This window comes from Chaetura pelagica, unplaced genomic scaffold (genome assembly GCF_000747805.2).
Source record: "Chaetura pelagica isolate M959 unplaced genomic scaffold, ChaPel_1.0 scaffold82, whole genome shotgun sequence".
In the NCBI taxonomy this organism is placed as follows: domain Eukaryota; kingdom Metazoa; phylum Chordata; class Aves; order Apodiformes; family Apodidae; genus Chaetura; species Chaetura pelagica.
This window is the reverse complement of record NW_009952990.1, coordinates 6,545,214-6,562,924: the sequence shown is the minus strand read 5'-3', so window position 1 is coordinate 6,562,924 and position 17,711 is coordinate 6,545,214. Positions and strand designations below refer to the sequence as shown.

Genomic DNA, 17,711 nt, shown 5'->3' with positions numbered 1-17,711 from the left:
GAAGGGGCGGGACCGTCGCAAAGGCGCCAAGTTACAATTATCCGGCTTCATCAGCTCTGTTAGGAGTTCAGCCCTTAGAGCACCGCTCTGATGAAAGAGGCGCCACCATCCAGCTGGTGAGCCTGTCTCTGAATGAATTCTCCCCACAAAACTGCCCGGAAGACAAAAAAAAAAACCCCAACCAACCCACCCCAAAACCCAGAACCTCCCGTACACCCCGATCCAGAAACCCTCCGTGTGTGACACAACTGTGAAAAGAGCTTTTTAAATTGCCAGTGCCAAGTCCAGCACTCCAGGCTCCGAGTGGGGAGGCTGGTAGCCCCAGCCCAGCTGCTGCTCCCCAGTGCCTCCCCCTCCCGCCCACCTGCAGCATTCAGTCACTGTGGGATGACCACGGACACCAGAGAGCTTCTCGTACTTTATTTTTCACGTTTTCATTTATGACAGTACAATAAAATAACTAAAACCAATCTAGCCCCAAGCTGCAGGGTGTCGAGCACTCTACTCCAAATCATGAGTGCCTGTTCAAAGCCAAGAGTGCATTCCTCCAGGTTTACAGTGACGCTTCCTTCATGAGAACTTGTTCACAGGGGACACCACGACAAGCAGTGTATTTCACATTGCTCCCAGAGAGCAAGGCACCCCACGTCTCCAGAACCCACTGCTCCCTGAACGTTGGGCTTGGTTCGTCTCACACAACAGCTTACAGACAGCTGGGTCAGAATCAGGGGGCAGGGAAGTTTGTGATTCCATATCCATTCTCACAAAAGATGAACTTTACAGTAAGACATTTTGCCCAGATGGCAAATCCGAGGTGTGTAAACACAACCAGAGCAGTGCAGCGACTGGAGGAGGACAATGGGCAAGTGTAACTACAGGAAAAGGGAGTAACTTCTCTTTTGATGTGATCAGGGGAGACCAGCTGGGGAGGGAAATCGATTCAGTGGCAAAACAGGTATCACAGTACACCTGGCCTACAGAATCAGTCAGAATATAGCTTTATCTTGATTGCCTTTAAAAATTCTGAAGAATATTTAAAATTTCTCATTCCTTTCACAACTGTAGTCTGCTGCACTTTTCAAAAGCACAGGTTTGCTTTTACTGAAGTTTAAGGCTATTATGAAAAAACTATTAGGGCTCTTCTTTCAAAACTAGGTATAAAAGTCAATCCACTCTAGAAGATCTTACGTAACTAAATACAACCATCCCTTTTTCAAAACAAGTCAACTCGTTTTTATACTTGGAAGCAAAAAAATTTATACTGCAAAAATTTGTCTTCATACACATATACTTCTGTTCTAGAAACCAAACACTGATATCAGGAGCCACCACTGTAAGGTAACTTCAGCTCAGGAAATCGACCTTTTGCTGAATCCCAGTGTGCCAGTGGGAGATGTCAGTCATGCTCTTTGCCTCCAAGTGCCAGATTATCAAAATATCTGCTATGGAACGTCTTCAAGTTAATGCTCCCAGCTTTGAAAAAGGCTTAGGGTGGACTCACACAAGAACATCTCAAAGAGCAACAGTCTCTAGGAAGGAGTACTGCGAAGTGTCTTAAGTCAACAGCCTTCTCTTCTTAAGTAAAGATACAAAAGACCATGTCTGCCTACAGCCTTGTGTTCTCACCAAAAAGTGAATACTTTGAGCAGCAGATATGTATGCAGTTCTAGCCATGACCACAACTCCCAGTTCTCTTAACAGGCACAGGAGGATACTTGGCTGACTACATATGCACCCATGAGAGTCCAATGCATTAGAAGACTTATATTTGAGGGGGTGAGGATCCTTTCCATCACAGGAAAGCAGGTAATTTTGCATCCCCTGAATTAGTCAACAGTATTGCTGGTGGCTTAAGAGTCAGATGAATCTGCTCCACAAGCAGCACCAAGCCATGTAAGGCTTCACAATAATGGCTACAATCAACTCTTCCTCCTAACCTTACAGAGCTGGGAAAATGCAGCATGACCAGACTAGCAGCACAGGAGAAAATACCCACAATCCTACCAAACATACCATTTCCAAACTTCAGACAAACAAGCTTCCCAGGAGTTTAGACCTTAAAACCCTCCACAGATGCTGAGATGAGAGTTAGGTGTGCAAAAAATACAACCTTGAAGAAGTGGATTAACAATTAAAAACACAACAACTCTAATCTTGGTATGGTCAAAAGGCATTTGTAGAATAAAAGCGACCCTTTCTAATGCAAAGCTATCATTTCAATTGCCTAGTGGCCCTTTCCACTGAAGAAATGCTCCTCTAATTACAAACATAAAAGATAATACACTAATAATACTACTTCAGGTATTATTTTAAGTTTATAACTTACTAGAAGTTAATTTTTTTTTTCAACACGCATTTCCTATTTTTTGTTTAAAGCACAACTAATCTTAAAACAGTCACATGTGGATAAAGGCTCGCTACCTAAGGGCCATCTCTAAACATCCTCAGTCTGACCCAGTTTAGACAAAAGAGGTTTTTCTCCCTTCCCCCAAAAAACAGGCTCCTTACCAGTCACTACTTCACCAACCACTGTGCATATGACTGACCTACCGACCAGAAGCATCAGTGAAAAAGCAACACCCTCTCTAGGTACATCAGCTACAGGCAGCTCTGACCAACAGCTGCAAAGTTGGTTGCATCTTCTGAGATGCATCTCCTGCAAAAGCTTATTTTTCACCTAACAGAGAAGGCCAGGCATGGCACATACCTGACTGCAACAATCAGTCATAATCCTCAGTTGCATGGCATTGCTAAAATAAAGTTGTGTCACTTTTTAACAAGTTACAAAAGTTCAATGATAACTTAACAGACTAGAAATAATCACTGTATTTTTCCATTAAATATAGCATCATTAATTTAAGTGATATTAGAAAAAAAGTATAAAAAAATCTTTCACAATAGCTCCTTAGTTGCACCTTACTTGAACTGAACCCTTGGTATAGGAGCAGCATGAATAATCTCACTTTGTTCCCAGTCGTAACTCAAGACTGAACACAAATAATAAAAATAGGATATAAAATCCACACTACATCAGAAATCTAAGTAAAAAACATCTGTATCAAGGAGCTCAGTAACAACTTAAAGCACCACTCCAAATTAAGTACCATACATGTTACAGTACATTCCATTTATTGTGACAATTTAAGGCTAAAATAGGTACGACTTCCTTATAGTTAAGCTTTCTTATATTTATAAATGCATACAAACATTAAGTAGATACAAATGTGTAGGGTTTTTTTATTGCTCTGAACTGTCTACTAGACTGTTCAACTTTCCCAGATGTTGTCTCAGTTTGCCTTTTTCATTCCAGCTGAAGTACTACAATTGCAACTTATGGCACTTGTACAATTATAGACCTTCTTTGATCTGAGCTGCAAATAAATTCAAAGACATATCAGACAAAACTGCCCATCACTGAAAACTTTGTGACTTAGTTAACTAAACATTCGTCCATAAGATACATAATAATTAATCACAAATATTATTTCTGCAATTCTTCAGGAAGGATTTTCTTTTCAACATAATAGGTCTAACCAAGCGGCAAATCAGACAACCAGCAAGAAGTGATTGACTAGTACCAGTCTAACAGACTGGGCTTCCAAAAAAAAAAAAAAAAAAGCTGAATACATGCTCCAAAACAAAGAGCAAACTTTTCTTCTTGCTCATAGAGCAATTATGTTTCCTAATTACGTAGGGCAATGCCTCATTCTGCCAGTGCCAAATTCTTTGACTGTAGCTTGTCCATTTCTTGACCAATATTTCCCTCAATGGTATCACACTGGGCAAGAAAAACCTGAGAATAAGAAACAAACAAATGTTATTGAGGATGCAATTATACCAATGGTAGATGCTTCTCAAGAACAGAAACTACAGTCTGAACCATGAATTTGAAAAAGCCAATTCTACAACCATTTTCCAGTTCAGTTTTGATAATAGCTTATTCACTATTCTGCTTATTCAGAATTCAACAGAAACACCCTATTTGATAAGGCAACAATATGGCTGCCCATTCTCACCAGTCCTGCCATGTAAGTAGTTGAGTTGACCCTAAGTTCATAAAAAACAGTAAGGATCATGAAGGTTCAGACAAGTTACTGCTTCAGTTTGGAACATGACTTTTAAGCTCCTGTCTAAAACATACTTCTGTAACCAAGGGAAGGAGTGACAAACCTTAGTTAAATCTAAAATAAATTTCAGTAAACCAAGGCCTTTTCTGTTTCTTAGGAATACAGGGCAACATTAGCTCTCATCTTTATCAATAAGTAGCTGGTGTGCCCCAAAAGACAAAAGGCTCCTTTCCAAAAAGGGCAGTCCACAGCACCTTAAGCTTTCTTAGAACCAGCCCACGAGTTCTTACAAGTATAGCAACCCACACCCAGGAATTAAGAGCTGGCAGTCACTGGTGACTTTGCTTGGGGTGTACACAGCAGCACATGCCAGCACGTTAAGCCAGTAAATTCTTCTAGGCCAATTCCAATGTATGTGACTACACTGTAGTTTCTGAAGAGACTATTCTATACATGTCTTGCTCTCAGTTTTGCTATGTCTGCACTAAACTTTAATGGTCAAACCAGGTAGGTAGTGTTATTTACATTACAATGACATTAAGAAACTTCCATCCCTCTAGAGAAGCAAGCTTTTGGGCCATCACACTGTTCATGTCTTCAACCAATCCCTTGAGCTGGCATCAACTCAATTCTGTAAGGACTTGAAGGATGGAAAAGTCAAGACAGTAACAACTGCATTTGCTGGCAAAAGTGTTTTGTATCTCTCACAATTCTGGAAGATAGATGGTTGCCAGCAACACAAGGCAATTAATAGCTCCCCCTTGCTTTCATCAATACTTAAAAGTAATAAGCATAACTTGCACAGTTTTCATGCTCTGAAAAACCAAATTGTTGTTGACTGCTATGGACTGAAACCCTTTCAGATTCTTCTGAGGTCCTCAGTAGGTCCATAACCTACCCTCGCAGAACACGCCTATAAAAGCACATCAATCATTCTTATTTCTACTCAACAGCACGCTTTATGATCTAAAAGCAGTTCTTATACAAAGCCCCACTTACTTCTGCAATAACTTCACCCAAGAGTGGAGCTGTAGTAGCTTGCTTATTACAGTTTTGCTGCTTTAGTTAGGAACATGTAATCAGGGGCATGTTCAGTGTCTCACATAACATAGCTACTCCAGCAAACATCTTAATTTCAGTTTGCATTATCTCAACTCACCTCTGTACGAAGACCTTTGTTCCAAAGCTATGATAAAAAACATTTCTACTATCAAATATTTCTTGGTAAGGCTTCCTCTAAAATAGATGGCTATTAATAAGACTACAATAAAATACATAATATTTCAACTCCATATATGAATGCGAGGTACTTTCACAAATAATTTTCAAGACTCTAAGCTGTAACTGAAGTTAGCGTAATATAAATAATAGCAGTAGCATGAGTAGCATTACCATTCATTTATGGAAGTTTGCTTTTGTGGGAGGAAGGACAAATTCCAGTACTTAGTAACAAACCTTCAGTTCAGGGTCTCTTACAGAAACTAGGCCTAGGAATTTGTAAGCATCATACAATGGCAAAGCCATTAAAAAACCCACCTCCCACACACCCATTCTGAACAAATTTTACTTCAGAGACACTCCACAGAAAGTGGGAACATTACAACAGAAGCTAATTTTCCCAAAGACCACCTCTAGCAATGGACAGCAGGAGTTACAGTTGACTGAATCTTTGTGACCAGACCTCATTCATTACTTGGCTCACTCAGGGAAAAGAGGAATCATCCCATTTTCTTTACTAGTTATCAGAATTACTTGACATCAAACAGGCAGATGGAAGGCCAACAACTACTGTAAATTACAAATATTACCTGAAAACAGCATAAACTATGAAAACTGTATTTTTGCATTATGTTTTATAAAGCTGTGAAGTATCTCTTAAAGGGAGGTAATTAAAAATACCAATGTAAGAATAAACGCTGGAAAAAATCTAACCTCTAAACAGGTATCATTTTAACAGACTCTTGGTATGCAAGTACCCAGCATAAATGGAAAAGAAAAAAAATTAAAATGCTCACCTGAACTCTTTTCACTAATCCCTTCTTTTTCAGTTTGCAATCACTGAAATTCTCTGGCAGATTCTGCAGTAAAACAAACAAACAAGTCGATGCAGCTTAATGAAGGTATCAAAGAATCCTCTTAACAGGCATCCTGATAATGCCATGCCTGCTCAGTAATGATGATTACACAAAAAAGAATTTAGAAGAAAAAGTCATGAATTCAGGAAGGCTGGGATACAACATGCTGATTACAAAGAACTGAAACAAAACATTTATCATGTGTCTTTAGCTAATATACAGCTATAACTGCACACGCTGCTTTTGTCTACTGTGGCATACTGTTCTGCTGAGCTTCATATTTTTTTCAGAGACTGTAAGATTAATTCCTTTCTTATGAACACAATCACTTGCCATCACTGAATGTATCATTAGTAATGCAGGTATTGCCAGCCTATTTAAGCTGTACATGGGATCTTCTCTGCAATCTACTCATGGAAACGGACAGATGTGAAGAGTTACATGCTGAAAGTTTTAAATTTAATTCAAACTGCATAATTTGTAATATTCCTGCCATTCAATATATTTATATATGTGATTTAAGCAAAGGTTATAAGCTTTGTCTTTTTGGAGCAGTGAAAAATTGTCGTGTTGGTGGGAAACAGTGCTCAGGCTTATGACTTTTTTTGAAACAGGTAAAACAGATCTTTATCCTCACATAAAGTTTATGTGAACATTCTCAGAAACATTATGCTCTCACTATTGAAAATACATAAAAATCTTGGGAGTTTCTCACTGGTGTATCTTGTATTTTTTACCCTAACTCCATCTCAAGAATAGAGGTTTCCCTGTACTACCCTGTATTTTACTTCAGCTAAAATGCAAGCCCCACTGCGAGGTTTAGAGGCTTAGAAACACAGTCTTTGATAACAATAAAAATGCCTAGCCAAACATACATGGTGTTAAGTATCAGTCTTGCACATAGCTTTATGTAAGAACTGAAAATACACAAGACTCCACACAAAAAAAAAACAGTCCATCATGAGAAGTGAAACTATAGAGATGACTGAGATCCCAGGAAGTTCAAGGATCACACTGCTCCAGTATTTATGCAGTAATTAGCACACTGTAAAAGCTATCAGAGAAAGAAATAATTATCAGCAGGCTTAGCATGCGTTCCCAGCACTGTGGGTGAGGAGAAAATGGGCACGCAACAGTGAGGTGGGACATGTTCTTACATTTTATTTCTACATTAGCTTATGGTTTAAATACCTCTCACTCCTTCTAGACACACAATGCTGCTTCTTGTCTCCAAGAAGAGTAAGAGGATTGGAAATGGGAATAACTACTACTACACTAATGTCTTCTCAGGGGACAGAATTTTTTTATTTTGTTAGTTTGACTTTGGAAGATGGGTAAGAGAATCTTCCATTCCTGTAGTTCTAGCTTCAATTTCTGTTGCTCCACTACCAGTTTTCCCAAACAGCAGCATAGTTAAGCTGTATGAAACTCATATAAACTTTTAACACTTCCCTTCAACATCACAAAAGGGATCTTCCTTGCAGAGAGCTTTTATGTCAGCCTGCATCTCCTGAAACAGAACCAGAACTTGGATACATTTATTTCAGGTGGAAAAATTGACCATCAGTCTGACCATCGGAGAGGACGCAGACTAAGGAAGATACCCTTCCAAATGCAAACTGGTGCAGTATTATCTTACAAAACTTAAGCTGTTTTTTTATTTGGTTAATCTTTTCAATACCAAAAATACTCTTCAGCTTGTCCTAAGATGCATTCCATCATGTATCTATCCTTTAGATAGACTCCTCTTATTTTGTGAGAAAGAGGAGAAATAATTTTGAAAGTAAGTTACCGGGTTAACTCCAGGAATCTGTCATGCACAATGTAAATCCTCCTAGAGGAGCCTGTTCTACAGCAGTCACTTTCTTCATTTATGTTATGTCACCTTGCATGCTTGGGTTTACAGCACAGGATAGGTTCAGAAGGTGCTACTACTACATTCTCAAAAACTGTCTTCCTAAAATGAAAACTCCTTTTTACAAGTGTTATATGTCCATTTTCCAAAGCAGCTTTTTTTCATTTGTTCAGAAGATACTTTGCTCTTTACAATGTCCCTTTTCTACTCCTGTGTACTAAAATAAGCTCTTGCTCACTGTAGCATGCCAAATCTGCATGCCTCATGCCAATAAGCAGGACACTGAAAAGATTTTGTCACATGCTCCTCTTTCAGGAACTGAATGCTCCAAAGACATTACAAAACAATTGAGAAGTTAGTTTAAAGCTGTGAGTGAATCCCCTTAAACAGCAATTCTAGTTCACAGATAAAAAAGGTGGCCTTTGGAGTATTTACAGTCATCATAGGGAAAAAAAGTTTACAAAAATATTATAAAGTTCCATAAAGTATTCTACGTGATCTTACACAAATGACCATGGAACCACACAAGAAAATATTCCTAATTTTCCTGTGGTTTTCAACAACACAATTCACTTTTTAAAATTATGAAAATATGGCAAGAAACATTTAACACAAAGGGAGTATTTGATGCGTACTATTTTCACTCCATGTATGTAATACCCTGAAATAGCAAAGATAGGTTAGGCTTAATTATTAATGGCTGATTTTTAACCAAAAAGGAAGTTGTTATCTGATCGTCACACAAATTATGTCATGCACTGAACTTTTTCATGACTTCAAATTTCTTATTAATCAAATTAAAAATTAAATTGTACCCTATCTGTTGCACTGCCCATCTGCCTTTGCTGAATACTTATTTCAGGCTGTACTTTCTGAAAGAGATTCTGGTCTATGCAAGTATTCCTAACCATATGAAACCGCAAATTAACGTACAAATTAACGTACAATTAACGTACAATCATCAGAATAGGCCTAAGTTAACTTTCAAGAGCAGACAGGGGAGTCCACCTGCACCTACCACACAAGGTCTAAAACAGATATTGGTAACTGGAGAAAATTTGGAAATCTGAGTGTAAACACATGCAGACTACTTCTATTTTTTACAACATTTTAAAAAACTATTATTTGTAATTACATCTGTGTGCTCAAACTCCTATGTTTGCTTGCACACCCTCATAGCTGGTTTTTTTTTTTATTTTGGGTTTTTTTAAATTGGCACCTTGTCAGCCCCTTGGCAGAGACATGGAAATGGAAGGCCTAAATGCACTAACTTATCAAGCTGCTTAAAAGGTGTTTTGCAATCAAATTTGTAAAGTTTACATATCTTAACATCAAATTAAATCTCACAGTCTCTCTGTTTTACCTTAGTCAGCTTACGTCTCCTTCTCCAGGAATACGTTGTCCAACTATTCAGGGTTTAACAGGTGAAGCTGGCAATAAACCTTAAGTCACAATAACATTTCAATATTTAATTAAAATAAAATTTAATTAAAGAAGGAGTAGCTTAAGCCTAGGCAGTGCTTATGCAAAACTCTTGCCCAAACTACATTTTGATGCTAGCATTGCTTGCAGAGCAGCAGATTAGGTAAGTGGCTTTCTACTGCACAGCATATTCTTAAGAGTAGGTCTGCTCTTTCTGTTGCACTTTCTGTGTGACAAAACCCTGCTCAAGTCTCACAGTTCTTGGTCTGTGTGGTCTTAAAATTTCCAAAAGTGACTGCAGTGCTGGCTTCACCGTAGCAACTTCTGTACAAGTCCTGGGCAAAGGTTCTTTACTCTCCCCTATCCACCGAAAAGCAAAGCCCAATTTCCTGTTTCCAGTGGCTACCTCCCACACCCACAAATTCAGAATCATTTAACCACATCTCTCTGAGAGAGAGTTCTCACCCTGCAGATACACTGACAAGATGGACTACAGAGACACACATTACATCCTCAAAGCCATCTTGTTTGCATAACACTCATGTTTTACACAAGAGACCCTTAAAACCAATCACCATTCACACAGTAATAAATTAATGCATGTGCATTTTCCTGCCTCTAGATTCTTTCTATTCCCAAGTGTTCTTTTAACTCTGAATGCAGCATCCCTCTCTCCTGAGCACTGCTTCTTACAAAACACAGACTCTCCTGACATTTCTGTCCCCTCTTGCAGCCAATACAGCAATAAATCCACTTCCTGGTAACACAAAATGTCACCTTCAGTTCTGCTCAAGTTCTGTTTGTTTTGGAAGTGCTTCCAGTAATGATTTTTAAGCACCATATCTTTGTTCTCTTCTTTGGTTATTTCTTATTTACCAAACCAATGACCTCAGTAGGTAGTATGTGATGCCTGAATCCACTTTATAGTAGCCTAGTCAGTTAATAAACAAAACAAATGCTAGTCAAATTTATTATTTATTACTACATTATCAGAACCAAAGGGACCCTATTCTTAAAATAGGCAATCTCCTACACTTGCAGTCACTAACAATAATAGGTAGAAACAATTCCGTGTGCTATGAAATTGCTTAAAAAAAATAAAAATTACTCTACTACAACATGGCACCAATGTTAATCAGTTGCAAACAAGGATTTTCTGCTGAAACCCCATTCATGTAACAAGAAGCTTTTTCACTAGTTTCTTTTAAAAATCCAAACTAATGTGTGGTGTTCTAGTGTCTAGTTTTTACTGACCACTAGCCCTTCACTTTTTTTTCTTTTATCTTACTGTTACATAAATTGGTAAATTGGGTAAGCACATTATGTTGACACTGAATCTTTTTCATCTAAACAGGTGCTCAGCTTCTTTAAAAGCAGCCATTAAATGTCAGCATTTGTCAACAGATTTTCTGAATGCTGAAGGGTAAGTGAACACTCTACCCTCACTGACAGATTTTAGAATTTTCATGCTCTTCGTGCTTTTGAAAAATTTCCCCCAAAGCTTTGATGTTATACTTCTGATTCATGCTAAGAGATTTAAGAATTATAATAAATGTTTACAAAGTATGTGTTTATCCAGATATATTCAAAGGTTTAGCAATACATTCTCATCTTTCAAGTGACAAAATTTCCCAGAATCCTACGAAATGTTTGTAACACTTACAAATATGCTTTTTTCAGAGTACTTCTTTATTTTAATCCTTAAAATTTTAATTTGGTATTGACTTATCAGATGACAACCATAGAAGGAACAAGAAGACAGTGAAAAAAACTTTATCAGAACAGTAAATTAATGTAAGTAGTTTTACAGAGGACCTGCAACCCAAAAAAAATTCCTCAAGAAAGGGGGATGTGCCATCAGAACATAATTACAAGTCAGTAACATTATCAGTGTCCTCAAAACTGAAACATGCAATTTGACAGATGATTTTGTCATTAATTTCTGCAAACAAAATCAGTGACTAGTATTTCAGAAGAGAAAGAATGTTTTTTCTGTTGCTAGAACAATCTGTTCTCTGCAATATTGTCTTTCTAGATTATAAACCTGTCATTTCGTATGAAATCATCATGAGCAGAAAGTAATCTCTCAGCCTGCAATACTGTTGACAGCCTTCATGTAAATTAGCGCAAGCTTGTAAGACATAGACAGTGTCATGACTGGATTTAATTTTTCCTGCTGGTCTCAGAAAAGCTTTTTTTTTTTTAATTTTCCTTGAAAAGGCCTTCCAGTCAATTAAAAAACTCAGCCAGGTGATTCAGTCAAGGCACTTCTGAGTTTTACTCACAGAGATCTCTAATAAGTAGTGTATTTTGACTTTTACTCCTGGATCAAATGTTTTAACTGCCGAAATAAACAGAATTTCTGGTGATGCACACACACAAATCTTCAACTGTCAAACAAAGAAAACTTAAACAATTTGTGGCTTATGGGAACATCTGGCTGTGTCACAGCACTCAGAATTTTTTTCAGATGCTCGGAAGATCCCTCCACTCTTCCTGCTATGGAAGCAGCAGCTATTTAAAGACATCTAATGTTAAAATGTTTAAGTTACAGCTACTCTACCCAAAAGATTCTTTCAAGACTTTCCTTTCCCATCTCTAGCAGCTACAACACTATTTATTATCTCCCACCCCAATACTGTATGATTACTGACCCACTTCTCCACTTCCTAAATCACTTCTTTTAAATTCCTAAGTGTTGAACACATGGAATCTAGTAAAAAGGAGTGCCAGTTCCAAACTCAGCTCCTCTAATTAATGAGTGTGTCTGCTAATAGTAAGAGCACCACATAGCTAGAACAGATAGAAAACAATATGCAAGATTCCTCACCCTTAGCTATCTAGAACCACGCAAATCTCATTTTGTCTCAAGCTAGATGTTTTGGATTGATCCAAACAATGTCTGACAGCCAAGACACTTCAAAGAACTTTCACAACAATTCTGCAAAAAAACCCAAACTGGAACATTCTTATTGTGAGCTTGCTGGTATATTTTATATCTTTTACATGTACTACTATTTAAAATATTTTGGACAGGGAGGGAGATCATAGAATGCTTTCTGTTTAAGCCACGCAAAAAGTACCAGAATCAAAAGTAAGCTTGGGAAACTCAGTTCAGATTAATTAGGAAGCAGTGAAAATTATTTTGCAAGGCTGTTTTCTGGGTTCCAGAACTATACACCAGCATACAAATACTGATGTTTTTCTAAATAGTACTTAGTATCAGAAATTGAAGGGATCAGAAATAAGCTTTAATCTCATCCAGTTGAAACAGCTGTCAACTTACTGCTGTTTTTATCATAACACATAGTAAATCTGCTACTTCAAACATGGAACAAAGTTATATGAGTGTCTTTCTGACAGCATTCAAGAACTGTCAGCAAATAATTTTCCTCTATATGAGGCAGAAAAGGAATAAGGACTTTTAAGACTTTAAAATAATTAGCATATTATAATGTTTAAGAAGTAGTTAAGAACTGTTGGCTATAACAAACACCAAAAGCTTGTTTACCATTGCAGGTGCACATCATGAAAGGAGAAAATAAGTTAATGAGCTCCCCACCATTCCTAGGAACACACCCACATTGTATAGCATTTGATGATGGCAAATTCAAACTATTATTCTATGATTTAGTCTGCTGCTAAGCTTTTTCAAAGTGTCCATCAATTAAACTATATTTCGTTCACCCATTATAAGCATTTTCACAGAATCTTTCTGAAACAACTCCATAAAAGCTCACTATTGTACAAAGACATCACTACCACAGAAAAGCAGCCTTTTTCCTTCAGAGTTGAATATTGTTGTATAGTTGTATATCACAATTGTGATATACATAGGAAAGTTTACAGAGAATGATCAGCACAGAGAGAAACATAATAAGGAAATGCTCTAGTTGCCACAATCTTCTATTTATCTCTGCACAAGTCCCTTATTTTCACCTAGCTCTCAACTACTACATGACATAGGTAGATACGCATACTCTGGAAATATGCTGTAAGGTTATGATCCATTAATGACTGTGAAGCATTTGGATATACCCCAATACATTCCAAATAAATAATTCAGTCCTCTATATACAGGCATCTCAAATAAAAACACTGTCAGTCCACATACAACTGACCACAAAATTCTTCAGTCTTCAAGACCTTCTTGTTCGTATGCAATATAAAACACGTTTATCTGGTATGTTTTTTCCAGACCTTTACTGTTACTATGAAGTTGACGTTTAAGTTTGCCGAGACAAACTAAAAGGGTAAAACTTCAGTAAAGGATACCCATTTCATGTAGTCTTAACAGGCTGCTGCCCCAAATGAAGCTCTTCTGTAGAATGGGGATGCATACACAGGCATTAATGTCACCATTTAGAAATAGATGCTGCCACGTAGTCTTTGGGAGACATACAGGGGCAAGAGCTGGATATTAAAGAAAAAATGAGCATACCAATTAAATAATTTTCAAAGCCACAACACATTTTTTTAGTATTCTAAAATATCAAAGAAATTACACTAAAGATATATTCGTAACAGTAAGATTCTGCTGGGATTTTTATCTCTTCTGTGGTTATTTACTTACCATGGCATCAATTTGCTCCAGGATCTTCATGAACTGCTCTGCAGTTCCTTTTATCCTCTTGTCCAGCTGTTTTAGTGCTTCTGCTTGGAGATCCTTTGCTAAAAATCCCTGAGGAGGAAAAAGAGGGAAGAAAGACAAGATTATTCTGTACCATAAAGAATACTCAGCTTAGAAATTCTGTCAATCCACCAGAGCAGAAAGCATCTTTTACTACTACTGTATTTCAAAAGTAGGACAAGTACTCTAATCTCAATCTGTATTCTGTTAGTCCTTGAAACGCTAAATGTAAGATCTGCTAGGTTTACTTAAAATATTAAACAAGTGACAGACATTTTCCTTTGGACTTCAAGAGAAGTCTCTGTTTTTCTAGATATAAAGAATGAAATTTATTCCATACACAACAATATCTACGTTTTCCTAAACAGTGCCATGCACCCATTTTGTAGTCTTAAATAGCATTTGAAACCCAGTGAGAATTTTACAGGCCCCTTGGTCAGTTAAGAGGTCAGCCTATTACTGGCAACACAAAATCTTTAAACAGTATTAAGAAAAAAAAAAAAAAAAAGCTATAAAACAGTTTTCAAAGATGTAAAATTATATAAAACTGGCATACCTTTTGGATACCTGTGAACTCTTTATTAACTTCCTCTAACTTATGAGCTACTTGCTCCACCGATTTCTCCAAATCTTTTAACTTCTTTAATTCAGCCTCTTCTTCTGGACTGTTCTGTGTATTCAAAAGCACAACACTAACAGTTATGGAATAAACAGAGTCACTATGTAGCTAAAACACTGTTGCAGTATCAGCAACAGTGCTGATACTGACATAAAGGCTTTTGTGAACTTAAAATACATATTGCCCTGTGGTTGTTCTTTCCATATTTTAAAACCTATCAAATAAGCATCTTCCACAGCTTAATTGCAAAAGCAGTTGAAGTGGCAAAGTATGGTTTTAAGCTGGAAGAAGGCAGATTCAGGTTAGACATTAGGAATAAACTCTTTACTGTGAGGGTGGTGAGACAATGGCACAGGTTACCCAGAGAAGCTGTGGCTGCCCCCTCCCTGGAAGCATTCAAAGCCAGGCTGGATGGGACTTTGAGCCCCTTGGTCTAGTGGGAGATGACGCAGCCCATGCAGGGGAGTTGGAACTAGATGATCTTTAAGGTTCTTTCTAACCCAAACCATTCTATGATTCTATGACTTTGAAGGGAGAAAGAAAAAGCGCAAACAATATTTTTTTGTTAACTTAGGATTTTTAAAGTAGAGGTAACTTGACATATTACCTTATTCTCTATTTGGCAAAGCCATCCACAAGTCATTTCACTAGAAGTAACGCAGCAGACTCAGTAGCTATAGCTTTTTATTTTATTTTTTAACCAGAAAAATAAGATGGGCAGACAAGGTCATCAATGCACAAAGCACTGACAAGCAACAGATTAGGCAGAAGTTTGTCAATAATGGAATTTCAGAAACATACAAACTGCAAAGCTATTTGCAGTATAACATGAGAACGAACTCAGCTTTGTGGGTAGGTACACAAGATTAGGTTTATGCTGCAACCTGCTTCTGTGTTCAGCAGCTGAACCACTAACAGAAATGTCAATAATTTAAGGAAAAAAAAAAAAAAAGGTCCAAAGGCAACACTTACCCTTTTCCCAATCAACATGACTTTGCAACCGTTTTTAACACCAAGTGCTGACAATGGTTGTTCCAGTTCTTTCAGAGACTTCCCTAAATGGAAAATGAGAGAGGAAAAAGCAGCTAAAATATTGTTAGTGGCATAAGAATGTCTTTTTGAAGACATTCTAAACATGGACACCTGAAAGTGACTAGGGTGAAACATCATCAGTAAGAAACATTGACAGATTTGTATGTTACCTTTGTATATCAGTTTCTGAAAAGGAACTGGAACTCCAGTGACTTGTTCAATAAGTACAGCCATGTCTTGTAGTGTAGGTTCACCATCTTCTTGTTGAGAAGCAACCTGAATGCTATGTTTTTCATTACCTAAGAAAAACCACGGTAACAGTAATACTTATTGTCTCCTAGAAAATATTACAGGCAGTGTTTCTAGTATCTATTTCCCTTAATGTAGAAAGTTCTCAAGCAACTGATTCTGAGGTACAATCATAATTTTAAATCAAAGTTTTCTATTGCATTTCCTTTATCTTGGAGTAACTTACCTCAGCTGACAATTTTGTTTTACATTGCAATCACCTGAAGAGTTGGATCTAGGACATTCTACTAGCATAACACTCCTGCTAAATATTATTGCACACGTCTTTTTAAAAGTGCAGATGGTGTCCAGACATCTGAGAACTTAAAGCATGAACACTCACACCTTTCTGATGTATTCCACATCCTATTTGTAGGAACTCTTAATGGCATGAGTCTTGGGGAATCTGAGATGATTTATCACTTCCTTTGCTCCCCACTCCTCATATATGAGATGCAAAGAACCAATGCCTACCCTGCCTCCACCAGTCACCTGAAAGACTCCTCACATTCTCAGTTACTTCTCCCCATAATACTGCCCACCATCAGCCTTGACCACTTTGAGAAGTCTCAGCCTGTATGTCACCTTCCACTTACGAAGCATCCTATTTAGACTCCCTAAGATTACCTGCATGCAAAGAGCAGGATGTTCTTAGACAAAATAGAAGTGTATCTGTTAATCTCTGCTTTGCAACAGACCCTTTCTGTAACCACCTGCTCCCACACACTTAAGGCCTGTCAGTCAATCTGATAGCACCCACAGGAATCAGCCACCACTGACTGCAAGGAAAATCAAGACAGGCATTTTTTATTGTGCAGGAAGAGAGAAATCTTTAACAGATATCAGAAAGAAAATTATTCACGTGCCACTCATTAATCTGAAGAGCATGTATGTTTTACAAAGAAGAGTGCTAGAAACATAGATTTTAAAATGTTCCAGCCTCCCAGAGTCACATGACAACTGCCACTGGCCTGAAAAACTTGCGAGCTTCAACAATGTTTCTTCATTCCAAAATGGTTTTAAGCTCAAAATCACATTACAGGAACTCTTCCCCAAGCATTTTCCATAAGTAGACTTTCTTCCCAATTTGTTTTGGAAAAAAAACAACCTACATTAATTTAGGACCTAACCTCAATATATTTCAAAAGGCTGTTCTGATAGATACCAACTGCTTTGTGTAAAGGCTGTGTCTGTCAGCAGTTGAGAGAATAAACAATCAAACAAACAGCAAAATGGAAGAGAACAGTTGAAGCTTGCCTAGGCACATGAATGGTTTAAATTACAAATTAAGAGTACCACTTTGGGGACTGTAACAAAAATTCACAGCAGAGTGAAACCACCATGAAAAATACCTCATGGGTTAAAATTGGTATCATAGCTTATCAGTTTGGTTCAGTAAATGACAATACTAATTTACAGTACTTACTAGTGCAAAATATGTTTTAAAAAGAGTTCAATCCAATGTCTTGCAGATTGTCAAATGATACAAGTGACATCCACTAACATTCTGTTTCTTCAACCTTATTTCCATCTTTCCCCACTTTCACTCATTCAGGTAAAACTTCAGTAAAAATGTTCATACTAATCAGTAAGCCAGCACCTGACAGCAACAAGTACAAATCAGACAGCTGAAGTCCAAAGTGAAGGATGCCTTCTATTTGCTATTTATTAATGACAAAGCAATTACCAGATAAGAAAACAGCCAGAAAAAAAAAAAAAAAAA

The 17,711-nt window shown here is 37.5% G+C and overlaps 2 protein-coding genes across 2 annotated transcripts in view; both read right to left on the bottom strand.

Moving 5' to 3' along the window:
• ZNF830 (zinc finger protein 830) overlaps positions 1 to 2,728 on the bottom strand; it is a 15,849-nt gene extending 13,121 nt beyond the window's left edge. Inside the window, exon 1 of the mRNA XM_009996534.1 lies at positions 2,708 to 2,728. Coding sequence (XP_009994836.1) covers positions 2,708 to 2,728 — 21 coding nt within the window. The remainder of the gene's footprint in view (positions 1 to 2,707) is intronic.
• A 309-nt stretch (positions 2,729 to 3,037) lies between these two features.
• On the bottom strand, positions 3,038 to 15,993 carry BAG1 (BCL2-associated athanogene). The gene is made up of 6 exons (XM_009996499.1): positions 15,871 to 15,993; positions 15,641 to 15,723; positions 14,606 to 14,719; positions 13,993 to 14,100; positions 6,083 to 6,145; positions 3,038 to 3,793 (listed from the first exon to the last, which is right to left on the bottom strand). Exons 1-6 carry the CDS (start codon positions 15,932 to 15,934, stop codon positions 3,704 to 3,706), a joined length of 522 nt encoding a protein of 173 aa, XP_009994801.1. The 5' UTR covers positions 15,935 to 15,993; the 3' UTR covers positions 3,038 to 3,703.
• Positions 15,994 to 17,711: the final 1,718 nt, after the last annotated feature.

Coding starts and splice junctions, on each gene's coding strand:
- BAG1 (XM_009996499.1), bottom strand. CDS start 15,934: ATGGCTGTACTTATTGAACAAGTCACTGGAGTTCCAGTTCCTTTTCAG. Junction 15,724..15,870: donor TCAGAAACTGATATACAAAG/GTAACATACAAA, acceptor TTTTCCATTTAG/GGAAGTCTCTGAAAGAACTG. Junction 3,794..6,082: donor GATTAGTGAAAAGAGTTCAG/GTGAGCATTTTA, acceptor TCTTATTCTCAG/GTTTTTCTTGCCCAGTGTGA.